The 12,016-nt window shown below is 47.2% G+C and overlaps 1 protein-coding gene and 1 long non-coding RNA gene across 2 annotated transcripts; one reads left to right on the forward strand and one right to left on the reverse strand.

The window, feature by feature from the left end:
• The first annotated feature begins 481 nt into the window (after window positions 1-481).
• On the forward strand, window positions 482-2,078 carry CBLN3 (cerebellin 3 precursor). The gene is made up of 3 exons (XM_060144362.1): window positions 482-1,128; window positions 1,422-1,541; window positions 1,881-2,078. Exons 1-3 carry the CDS (start codon window positions 829-831, stop codon window positions 2,076-2,078), a joined length of 618 nt encoding a protein of 205 aa, XP_060000345.1. The 5' UTR covers window positions 482-828.
• A 5,515-nt stretch (window positions 2,079-7,593) lies between these two features.
• Window positions 7,594-11,333, reverse strand: LOC132517347 (uncharacterized). The gene is made up of 3 exons (XR_009539713.1): window positions 11,190-11,333; window positions 9,321-9,391; window positions 7,594-9,007 (listed from the first exon to the last, which is right to left on the reverse strand). It is a non-coding gene; the product is annotated as an uncharacterized LOC132517347 (long non-coding RNA).
• Between the last annotated feature and the right edge of the window lie 683 nt (window positions 11,334-12,016).

The raw sequence follows: 12,016 nt of genomic DNA on the forward strand, positions 1-12,016 counted from the left end.
GGCCCCGCCCTCTCGCCCGCTCTTGCTCCAAGCCTGCGGGTCACGTCTCCGCGCTCTTCTGAGTTTTCAATCGCTCCACGCAGTTGTTTCTCAGGAATGAGGAACCACTTCATGGAGAGATGGAGGTGAAGAGCGCCTTAAACGGACTAATGCAGTCCCTTCGGATGAAGATATAGAAGACCAAGGAAAGAAAGAGACGGGCCCAGGGTCACAGGACAGTGACACTGTTGGGCCAAGCACTTTCCACCAAAACAATTGCAGGGAAAACACAAGGACACTCCCTTTTTTCCAACGGTGGAAAAGATGCTGCTAAGAGGGCTGCTGACTTGCGACGGATTTTGAAGAGGGGAGGAGTGAGGGGAGGAGCTGTAGGAGCTGTCTCACACATACGCACACACTCACACACATACACATACAAGAATTCACAGTCTCACACAGACACCCATGTTCTCTGTCGTCCCAGTTCCAGCCTTCAGTGCTCTCGGGAGGGGCTGCCCTGGGGTTTTGGCTGTAGCCCTCCTGTATGGCTGCCTCATTTCTCCTCTCCCTCCCAGAGCCCAGCTGCTGTCATTTTGTGCCCTGCCGAGGAGGCAGGAACTGCAGTGACAGCAGGAGTAGGAGGCAGGAACTGCAGTGACAGCAGGAGTGAGAGGCAGGACAGAGTCGTGGGGCACAGAGAGGGATGGAGAGGGAGATGCCAAGACCAGGTGACCATGAGTCCCAGAGAGGGCTGAGAAGCAGCGTGAGGGGTGGTGAGAGCCTGGAGGAGAGGTGGACAAAACCAAGGAGCAAACAGAGAAGGCTTGTGGGTCACAGAGCCACTCAACCATGCTGGGAGCAAAGCGACACTGGCCACCAGGTCCCTCACTCAGCCCTTGGCTGACCTTGGCCCTGACACTTATGGCCCTGAGGACAGGGTGGGCCCAGGAGGGGACAGAGCCAGTCCTCCTGGAAGGTGAGTGCCTGGTGGTCTGTGAGCCCAGCCGAGCTGCGGCAGGGGGGCCAGGGGGAGCAGCCCTGGGAGAGGCACCCCCTGGAAGAGTGGCATTTGCTGCAGTCCGAAGCCACCACCACGAGCCAGCAGGAGAGATCGGCAATGGCACCAGTGGAGCCATATACTTCGACCAGGTAATCCCTCTACCCTGCAAAGACCTGGAATCACTGTCCAAACCCACTCTGCTGCTAAGGAAACAGCCCTGCTGTGGCCAGTTGCCCCCAAGCCTTCTTCCCGTCTCCCTTCCCTTCATTCCCACCACACCCTCCTTGCCCTTTGTCACCACTGCTTTTGAATCCGTGCATCCCTCCTGTTTGGTCTACTTGCCACCCCTTCCTTTCCTTACTCACTGCCCCTTCCCCCCAATCCTGGTTTCCCCTAGCCCCAGGCATCCCCAAGCCCCACTCAGTAGGGTCGCTTCTCACAGGTCCTGGTGAACGAGGGCGGTGGCTTTGACCGGGCCTCAGGCTCCTTCGTGGCCCCTGTCCGGGGCGTCTACAGCTTCCGGTTCCATGTGGTGAAGGTGTACAACCGCCAGACTGTCCAGGTGACCTGAACCCTAGGCCCTGTCCCATCCCCAGCTCAGGAGGGGAAGGGAAGGGGGAAATAAGTGGAGCCCAGGGGATCCGCAGGCAGACCTCCATTGGCCTGCATCCTGGGGGGCCAGGAGCAAGGCGGGAAAGGGCCCGCCTAGCAGAGACTGTGAAGGAGGCACAGAGTGCAACACCGGCCACCTCTCAGTCCTCCCAGGAGGGTGCTCTGAGCCTCAGGTTCCCAGGTTCCAGAGTGTCCCTCTGGGGCTGCAGAGAAGGAAGGAAGCCCTCAGGAAAGTGGGGGTCCCGGGACAAGGACTAGGGAGAGGTGCTAACTGGGCTCCCCTCCCCAGGTAAGCCTGATGCTGAACACATGGCCTGTCATCTCGGCCTTTGCCAACGACCCAGACGTGACCCGGGAGGCAGCCACCAGCTCTGTGCTACTGCCCCTGGACCCTGGGGACCGGGTATCTCTGCGCCTGCGTCGAGGGAACCTGCTGGGTGGCTGGAAATATTCAAGCTTCTCTGGCTTCCTCATTTTCCCACTCTGAGGACTCAAGCCTTTCAAGGAAGGAAATCTAGCCCCTGACCCCTGCCCTCTGCCCTCTCCTGCCCCAGAAGTAGCATCTTCAGGGCAGGAGAGAGACTCCCTCTGGCTGCCTTTATTATTCCACGTCCTTGCATGGGACCCTGTACCAAACATCCAAGGTGAAGAGTAGAGCTCTGGTGTCTCGGGACCTGCCCCTCTTAACCTGCCCCTCACAGTTGCCTCTCACTGCATCTCCTTCTGCCTGCAGCCCTAGGATCAGGGCAGGGTTTGGCAGGTAGGGAGGCCTGTGCTACTTTGCAGACTCTGCTCCTCCTGTCCCCCCAACTCCAACCCAGCTTCCTGCTCAGTGCTATTGGGGAACAGGTGGTACAGGTGAGCCTGACAGGCCCCTACAGGGGACCAGATGGACCAGCCTCAGCATACCCAGCAGGCTCCTTCCTGTGAGGAGTGCCAGCATCACAGACCTCGGCCAGCACAGTCAGAAGCTGAGCCAGCACTGTGTGGACTAGAGCAGGAGGGAGACTCAGCCAGTAGCAGAACTGTGGGGAGGGCCACAGAGCAGCCCAGAGCCTGTGGCTGGTGCGGCAGGAAGGGGGCATGCACCCAGCCTGAACACGGTAGACATTTTTCACGTACATTGGGGCAGCCAGCCGACGGTGAACCCAGCATCTATTTGTGGAAGATCCCAGATGGACTCTGGCCCGCATCTCCCCACCCAAGACATGGGTGTGTATGTTTGCTTTGGCCGAGAGTGGGTATACAAAGGTTCCTTTGGCAGCTGGAGGTGGAGGTAGGTCACATGTGGGCAATTGTAGATCTCCAGGCATGGAACACATCAATGACCGTGGCCCCCTCCTAGAACTGCTCCACCTTTGTAGTCTCAAGTTCAATCACTTCATGCTCTGACCACCACCTCCTTCCTCCCAGCTCTCTCAGGGACCTTCACTGTACCTGTCCCACACTATCTCACAACCTCTCTTCTTTCTCCTGATTTGTGCTGTCTTATCCTCCTCCTTAAAATTCCTTGGATTCCATAATTCATCATTTCAACCACTCTCCTGCCAGTATTATAAACTGTGTCTCACCTCTCTGTCCCATTGGCCCAGCATGGATGAATCTATCAATAAAGTAATTAGAGAATGATGCTCAGTGAGACCCTATAGGATCACTAAAGAGAGAACACGACATTACAACTGGGTTCAGGGGTTACAGGATACAAGCAGGTATGCTGTAGGGAAAATAAATGTAAAACTGTATGTCAGAGTCAAATAAAAAAGGATTTGGTAGTGCCTGAGTTAAATAGGAAATACCAATTGTGAATTTGTGGTTTTCAAAAGAAATAACTTTTTCAAAATTTGTCACTAAAGCGGCATAGAAACAACATCAGGAAAAAATCTGATATGCATTCTTAGCACCTGAAGCTTTGCCTCAGATATTATTCTCCTTTAAAAGGACTCAAGGTCCCTTGAGAATAGCTCCATGTCATAAATAACTCTAGGCCTGGAACCTATTGGTGAAGACAAAAAGCAAAGGTGCTTTCTTAAATGTAGGGTAGAGCTGAGAAGGCAAAGGAACCAATCTTAATAGGCTTCCACAAATTGACATTCTGTGACAATTTGATAATCAAAAGGAAAATAATATTGTTAATTGGAACAAGGTGAATTTTTAAAATCCACAGCTCTGTTGTGATTTTCAAAAAGGAAGAAGTAACTATACAATGTACAAAAATGTAGTTAGTCTACTGAGCGAAGAAGTATGACTATAATAGGATATTTTTAGTTAATTTTGATAAGTAGAAGAGTATAAGTAGAGCAGATATTATATCTATTCATAAGGTGCATTTATTTTTCTTTATCTGCATAAGTAGGGAGGGGTGGATCCAGAGAGCTCTCAGTAATTCCAGAAAACGTTGGAACTGTACCAAAAATGAAAGAGACTGATTGGCACCATCTGGTCATATATTACAACTAGGAAGAAAGAAGCTCCCACAGTGTGTTACATGAACATGAATTAGGCAAACGTCCAAAAGATAACTGCTCACTGCTCAAACATGATCCTTCATTTCTTGGGAAAGGGGGCCCCTCTACTACCCTACTAATTATAATGAGATTACAGGAACAGTAAAACCCAAAATAATAATGGCTTAAACAAGGTGGCAGATTATTTCTGTCTCACATAGAAGAATCTGCAAATAAAGACTGCAGGGTTGGATGGCAGTTTTATGATCGCCACAGCCCAGTTTTCTTTCTTGCTGTTCTACCACCTTTAGCATATCACCTCCTGACCCAAGATAGCTTCTTGAGCTCCAGCCATTACTTCACCCTTACAGTCCCAGGAAGGAGGAAGGAAGGGCACACCCATTTCCTTTTAAAGAAGCTTTCTGAGAGGCACCTCCAACAGTTCTGTTTGCATCTCATTGGCTAGAATTTAGTCATATCTAGCCACACCAGGCAAGGGAGAGAGGCTAGGAAATAGAGTCTTTATTCCAGGCAGCTATGCCCAGCTAAAAGTCAGGAGTTATATAATAAGGAAGAAGAGGAGACTGGATACTGGGGAAAACAATAATATTGGGGAAGTTTGTAAAAATGAAAATGAGCTAGATAAATTTGTAAATAATGTCAGTAAAGTTATTGTATTAGTTTTTCTATTGCTGTGTAATAAGTACCACAAAGTAGTGTCTTAACACAACTTTGACCTATTTATTATCTCAGTTTCTGTAGGTCTGAAGTCCAGCAGAGCATGACTGGATTCTCTCCTCAGGGTTTCATTAGGTCAAAAGAAAGGTGTAGGAAGGGCTGCCTTCCTTACTGAAGTAGAAGAATCCACTCCCAAGCTCATTCAGAATTCAGTTCCTTATGGTCGTAGGATTGAGGTTCCTTGCCATCAGTCTCCGGGCCAAAAACGTCAGGCCAAGTCATTCTCACAGTTTGAACCTCTCTGACCTACCCTTCTGTCACGTCTCTGACCTTAAAAATTCTCTGATTTTAAGGGTTCTTGTGATTAGATTGGGCCCACACAGATAATCCAGGATAAGCTCTCTATTTTAGGGCCCATAACTTTAATTACGTAGAAAATGTCCCTTTACCGTTAAACATAAGAGGTTTGGGCATGGACGTCTCTGGGACATCTGCATATCATAGTCATTAAACTTAAAGATGACATCGTTTAAAGAAAAGGCATCCAGTTACAATACACTAATCCATGGGAAAAGTGTGGACTTGAAAAGTTCCAGTGATATATAAGGTAAGCACTGGCTCAGATTTTCATCATCTTAGAAGGTAAAGTATTTCCCAGGTCCCAACCAAGAATTCATTGATTAATAATTCAAAACTTCATCTGCACTGAGAGATATTCTTCTTTTGGATATCCAAATTCAAAAATTGGTCTGAACTGAGATAGTGTCCTTCTCTTGGGTCTACAAACCCATTTTTATAATGAGTATAAGAGTAGGTGTAAAACATTTTATAATCCTTGTAAGATGTGTGTGCTTTACCAAAATGCTTGATGTTTTTAGAGGAGCTGACATATGATACTGATGATTTGATTGAAATGTATAGGAAGATTTAAGTTTGCAATCAATGTTTAAATAATCTGATTTGTAAAATGTGTAGATTTTGACTTGGTTATAGAGTGTTTAAATGTTGAGACAATTTTTTGCTTAAGTAGATTTATGAAGTAAATAAATTAAACAATAAATAAAGCACAGATGGTGGCTAGTGTTCCTCTTCAGGCACGAAAATCTCCTAGGACTCTAAGGATCCTAAGAATAGAATCCAACTGTCTGCCTTCCCTACACCCACGCCCTGGTAGCTGATTGCTACAGAGAAAAGTCCTGCTGAAGGATATGCCGTGTATCTAAATCCATGGTCTCCAGCCACCCCTGGAGCAATTCTCCAAGCAATTCTGTGGTTTCCTTTGTCAGCTTCTTTCCTCATCTTCCCCCGAATCCAACTGAAGGCTTCTGTTCTCTCCTTAAAACTTTTACTCCTCCAACTGCCCCCGCTGCCAGCAGCAGAGTCTTCACCTTCTACTTCACTGAGAAAGCAGAAACCCCAGGAGGAACCCTTCCCACCAGCGCATCCGAAAACTCACCTTCCTTATCTCTCCTTCCTGTCTGGCTCAGTAGAAATCGTGTCCTTCTTTCTGTCAAGGCGGCTATCTTCATCCACCAGTCTTGGATTCCATTTCCTGGAAACATACTCTTTTCTTTGCCTCTCCTCCCTCCTGTATGTTCAGTGTCTCCCTCCCTACTCACTCCTTCTGTTTAGCAGTTAAATAGACTCAAGTCTCTTAAGTCTAAAACAAAAAACAGATGGATATGGAAACAGTGGTAGATACATGGTTACCCTCAGCTTTATATGCTAGTTAGCGTCACCTCTCCTCCCTTTTAGAGCCAAATATCTATGCTTACCAGTTGCTCACCCCTTAAGTCAACTGCAGCCTCTGCTACCCCACCTAAACTGCCCTCAAGCTAATCACTCACAACTTCTTCGTCACTAATGTCACTATCATCTAGTCCTCTGTCACTCAGGCTCTCCCTAACATTTGACCCTGTCGGCCACACCCTCCTTCTAGAAGCGCTCCCTGCCCTCATTTCCCTGACTGTGCACATGCTCTGGGCTCTGCTTCCACCTGTCTGCTGAGGCCACTTTCTTTTTCAGCCTCCTGTACCTCTGCCCATCTCCTAAATGTCAGTTTCCCTCAAGGTTCTGCCCTAGGATTCCTTTCATCCTGACACACTCTCAAAAGCCTGAATCTCCATCCATATGCTGACAACTTCCACATTTTTTATCTCTATCCAGGACCTCCCTCCCAAATGTCAGATTCCTACTTTGCCTAGCCCACCTTAAAGTCAACCTGCTAAAATTAGAGCCTTTCCTCCCGAAATCTGTTTTTTCCCTTATTCTCTGTGTCTAAAAGTGGAATGTCCCTGTTGCCCTAACCAAACACCAGCCATGTTCCTCGATTCCTCCCTCTCCCATAATCCCCATAAATCAGTTCCATCCATTGTTTTCCATCCATCTGGCTACCAATATCTCAGAGTTCTACGCAAGCTTCCTAATTGGCCCCTTGGCCTCCAGTTTTGCTTCTCTGAGTCCATTCTCCACACAGGGGTTGCCAGAGTGGCAACTTCACTGCCTAAAGCCCTTTAGGGTATTGTAGGGAAGGAAGAGGGTCTAGGATTAAATCTGTATTGCTTAACGTGGTTTTTTTTTTTAGGTCCTTTGCAATCCAGCTGCTGCAATCTCCCCTGATTCATTTTTCACCATCTATGGGAACATGAAAACTTACAAAATAGCACTATTTATTAGCTGAGGGAAAATGGTACCCCCTTGTGTGTTGCGGGACCCATAGCTGGTGTATTAACTTAAGGATATGCAGATTATGATCTGCTGAATGCGGAAGCACAGGCCACCACACGGGGTCAGGAGGTAGCTCTGTCGGTTCCCCATCTGGGGAAGTAAGAACCCTGTAGTCATTTTGATTGAAGGTGTAGCACACTCACACAAAGGAAGTAAAGTTTAAAGATTTATTACTTACAGACCCCAGAAACCAGGAGGGGGGAAAGGGAAGCAGTGAGCCAGGAGAAGGGCAGTCCTCTGTCCCAGTTCACGTGTGAGCAGGATAGCAAGAACCTATTATGTGTAAGGTAGTTGGGGTGCAGGTCACTAACTTTACCCGGACTCAACTATACGTGGTCATTTCAAAGGGCGCCCCAGGAAAAGCAAGTGAGAATTTGGGGCAGGAGTCCTAAACTCAGGTCCTTATCTAAATGTCCAGACTCTGGGTGTGAGCAGGGTCATTGTACTGTAAAATGCCTAAGCGGCAACTCAAAATAGAGATTTTCTCATTATAGTTCAGAAAACGAGGGCATGGCATTCGCGTCAAAATTTATCAGGGCCAACAGAATTGTTCTTGGACCCAACTGAGGTAAACCAGGCTCTGTTTTAGTTTGTAAATCATCTTAATCTGGACCAAGCTGAAATGGAGAAATCTTAATATACAGTATACTAATGTATATTAATATCATACATTAATAAAGGATAGAGAGGCCATAGATTAGTGGGGAGAAAGTAACTCTAGCAACAAAGTGAATATACTTGCATGAGAAGGAGTGAGCATAGCGGTGAAGGTGGTGGGCACTGGAGCCTCTCACTTAGTAGCTGCACGTGACCTTCAGCAAATAACTCAAACTCCCCCTGCCTCATTTTCTTCCTCTAGACAATGAAGAGAAACATGGTATATATCCCACAGCGTTGGAAAGTACAGAGCAAGTACCCACTATATGTAAGTTACTGTTACCATATGAATTAGGAAACAAGTTAAAACTGGTACATGTCCCAAGGATTCTTGGACAATCTTTAAAACGTGGGTAGGTCTTTAATCCATTTTGAGTTTATTTTTGTGTATGGTGCTAGGAAGTGTTCTAATTTCATTCTTTTACATGCAGCTGTCCAGTTTTCCCGGCACCACTATTGAAGAGGCTGTCTTTTCTCCACTGTATACTCTTGCCTCCTTTATCAAAGATAAAGTGACCATATGTGCATGGGTTTATCTCTGGGCTTTCTATCCTGTTCCATTGATCTATATTTCTGTTTCTGTGTCAGTACCATACTGTCTTGATTACTGTAGCTTGGTAGTATAGTCTGAAGTCCGGGAGCCTGATTCCACCAGCTCCGTTTTTCTTTCTCAAGATTGCTCTGGCTATTCGGGGTCTTTTGTGTTTCCATACAAATTGTACAATTTTTTGTTCTAGTTCTGTGAAAAATGCCAGTGGTAGTTTGATAGGGATTGCATTGAATCTGTAGATTGCTTTGGGTAGTATAGTCATTTTCACAATGTTGATTCTTCCAACCCAAGGACATGGTATATCTCTCCATCTGTTTGTATCACCTCTAACTTGAGGACACGGGGAGGGGGAAGGGTAACCTGGGACGAAGTGAGAGAGTAACATGGACATATATACACTACCAAATGTAAAATAGCTCGTGGGAAGCAGCTGCATAGCACAGGGAGATCAGCTCGGTGTTTTGCAACCACCTAGCGTGGTGGGATAGGGAGGGTGGGAGGGAGACACAAGAGGGAGGGGATATGGGGATATATATATATATATATATATGCATATAGCTGATTCACTTTGTTATACAGCAGTAACTAACAACACTGCAAAGCAATTGTACTTGAATAAAGATGTTAAAAAAAAAAGTGAGTAGGATTTTTTTGTTTTATTGTAGCCATTTACCTGTTATAATGCTGCTTTCTTTCAGGTGTGTTCACTTCTACCCAGAAACACAAGGACATCATAAACGGTCCCTAGGAAAACATGATATAGCAAAGCTTAGGGGGTCCCCATCTCACCAGATAGTTAATGTACATTTTTTAAAAATTTTTATTTGAGCGTAGTTGATTTACAAGATTGTGTTAGTAGTTTATGTACTTTTTAACATGAGAATGAGATACACTGCAGGACGTTCTTTATATACTATTTTTGCTTATGTCTGGGACTGTCTGCCTACTGGTGACTTTATAATTTCTCTGCCAGAGGCTTGGGAAGCTCACCTGCCAGTGCCCCAAATGAGAAGGGGAAATCGTGATGGTATAAAGGAGAGAAGCAGTGACTAGTAGGCTGCACTGCCCATGGTGCTCAACTGTGGACACATCTTTATTCACTCCGCTAAAAATATGTCAAATCAGACCTTGTAAATTGTTCAGCCGTGAAGAAGAGAAATCTCACCAACAGAGGGCTCAGAAGCCAATGTGGATAAATTCTGAGTATTGCTTAAAGTTCTCTTGAGTAGAAAGTAGAGGTTTTGCTAAGCCACCTTCCTGATCAATCTTTCACTTAGGAGTTCCGAACCTTTCACTTGCTGCCCTGTCCTAAGAGCATGTGCATTGTTTTCAGTGAAGGGGGTCAGGAAGACAGACCTCGCTGGACTGCACGTGAGCGGAGGCTTCAGACCCCTGTGCTGTGGGCTCCTATGCCGTGTTCCTTCCCTTACCACCCTGCACTGTATTTGCTTGTTGAATTGCCTCCCTCACCTAACAGTGGGCCCCAGAGGGGCACCATGCCATTCCCATTACCTGCCATCCACTCCACACTAGACAGGGCCTGGCACACAGTAGGTGCTCTATAAATACTAAGTGACCATGTGCACGTGAGCCGGGGAGTTCTCAGGAAGGACAGTTCCTTCCCGCCACTCCATCTCCCTGCCAGTGCTGAACAGACATTCCGTCAGGTGAGAAAACAGCAAGTAGCAGACACCCGAAGTCTGGAAGCTTGGCCAGGGTTAGGAAGGTTTCTGAGCCTAGGGGGCAATAATAGCAAGCACTCCAGGGGCAGGAAGAAAAGCAACATTAGCTAGTATGTGATTGTCTTTATCGGTTCGGGCTGCTGTAACAAAAACCCCATAGATTGGGTGGCTTAAACAACAGAAACTTAGTTCCGGAGGCTGGGCATTCAAGATCAAGGTACCAGCAAATCAAGTGTCTGTTAAGAGCCCACTTCCTCACTTGCAGATGGCCATGTTCTCATTGTACCCTCAAGTGGTGGAGAGAGAGGCAGCTCTAGTTTCTTTCTCTTATAAGGACACTAATCTCATCTTAGATGCTCCACCCTCACGACCTTACCTAAACTGATTAACCCCCCCAAAGCCCCACCTCCTAATACCATCCCACTAGGGGGTAGGGTTTCAACATATAAATTTGGAAGGACACAAACATGCAGTCCATCACAGTGATGAAGGCTTACTCCATAGCCGGCACCACAGTAGCCTCTTGGCGCGATTATTTCATGAGATCCTCGCACCATCCATAATTTAGGAATTGTTACCCTGCACCTGATAGGTGGGGAGACCAAGGCCCCAGGAAAAGGCTTCATAGGTAGCAGCCATGGATTCAGTATTCAAACCTAGTTCTATTGTGTTTCCGATACAGCCAAGCTGGTCCAGCACTGATGCCATTCTTACACCAGCCTTCATTCATCTTCATTCCCACCCTGCCCACTTCTAAGGCGTGAACGGAAAGAGCACTAGCATGGAAGCCCTCAGCCTGGGCTCTCCTCACAGCCCTGCCATGAACCAGTAGGGAGAGAGAGGTTGAGCTGTATCACTACCTGGGCGCTGGTCTCCTCGGTAAAATAAGAGCTCAGGGGCTTCCCTGGTGGTGCAGTGGTTGAGAGTCCGCCTGCCGATGCGGGGGACGCGGGTTCGTGCCCCGGTCCGGGAAGATCCCACATGCCGCGGAGCGGCTGGGCCCATGAGCCATGGCCGCTGAGCCTGCGAGTCCGGAGCCTGTGCTCCGCAACGAGAGAAGCCCGCGTACCGCAAAAAAACAATAATAAAAATAAATAAGAGCTCAGGTCAGATGTACTTGGAAAGTTACTATCCAGGCTGTCAAATCTGCAAGCCTGCTTGGAAAACATGCAGCACCCGTGCCCCACAACTGCCTCCCACCCTCCTCATAATTGAGGCTACAGCTAAAAGAAAAAAAAAATTTTTTTAACTGGATATTAGCTCCATTTTGATCCGTTTATTGACAAATCAAATGGGGGAAAAAAGGTCACCAAAAGGGGTATAAGGTCATAAATGTGGTTAACGGGGAATGGATACAGCACTGAGGAGGGAGAATGAGGTTGAACAGACCATCAGAGGGAGGAGGGGGAAAGAGGTATCTGCTAAAAACCCCACACTCACCTTTCAATTTGTCAGCTGTCACCCAATCATTCTTTCCTGGACAGAATTAACAGCTAGAAATGGTTTGAGGGCAACACCTAAGTGGTTTATCTGCAAGATCTGGGAGATGAGCTGGAGGGAAGATGGGTATAAGATTTTGAGACCTTCTCTCACTTGAACCCCATCTGTGGTGAACAGAGAATCAGGAAGCTTAATCCTGGTCCCAGCTCAGCCACCAACTAACTATCTCTGTGACTTCGGGCAAGTC

This window comes from Lagenorhynchus albirostris, chromosome 1, assembly GCF_949774975.1.
Source record: "Lagenorhynchus albirostris chromosome 1, mLagAlb1.1, whole genome shotgun sequence".
Classification (NCBI taxonomy): domain Eukaryota; kingdom Metazoa; phylum Chordata; class Mammalia; order Artiodactyla; family Delphinidae; genus Lagenorhynchus; species Lagenorhynchus albirostris.

Excerpts from the sequence above, each read along its gene's own strand:
- CBLN3 (XM_060144362.1), top strand. The coding sequence starts at position 829 with ATGCTGGGAGCAAAGCGACACTGGCCACCAGGTCCCTCACTCAGCCCT. Across the intron at positions 1,129-1,421 it reads GAGCCATATACTTCGACCAG|GTCCTGGTGAACGAGGGCGG; the intron begins GTAATCCCTCTA and ends CGCTTCTCACAG. Across the intron at positions 1,542-1,880 it reads ACAACCGCCAGACTGTCCAG|GTAAGCCTGATGCTGAACAC; the intron begins GTGACCTGAACC and ends TCCCCTCCCCAG.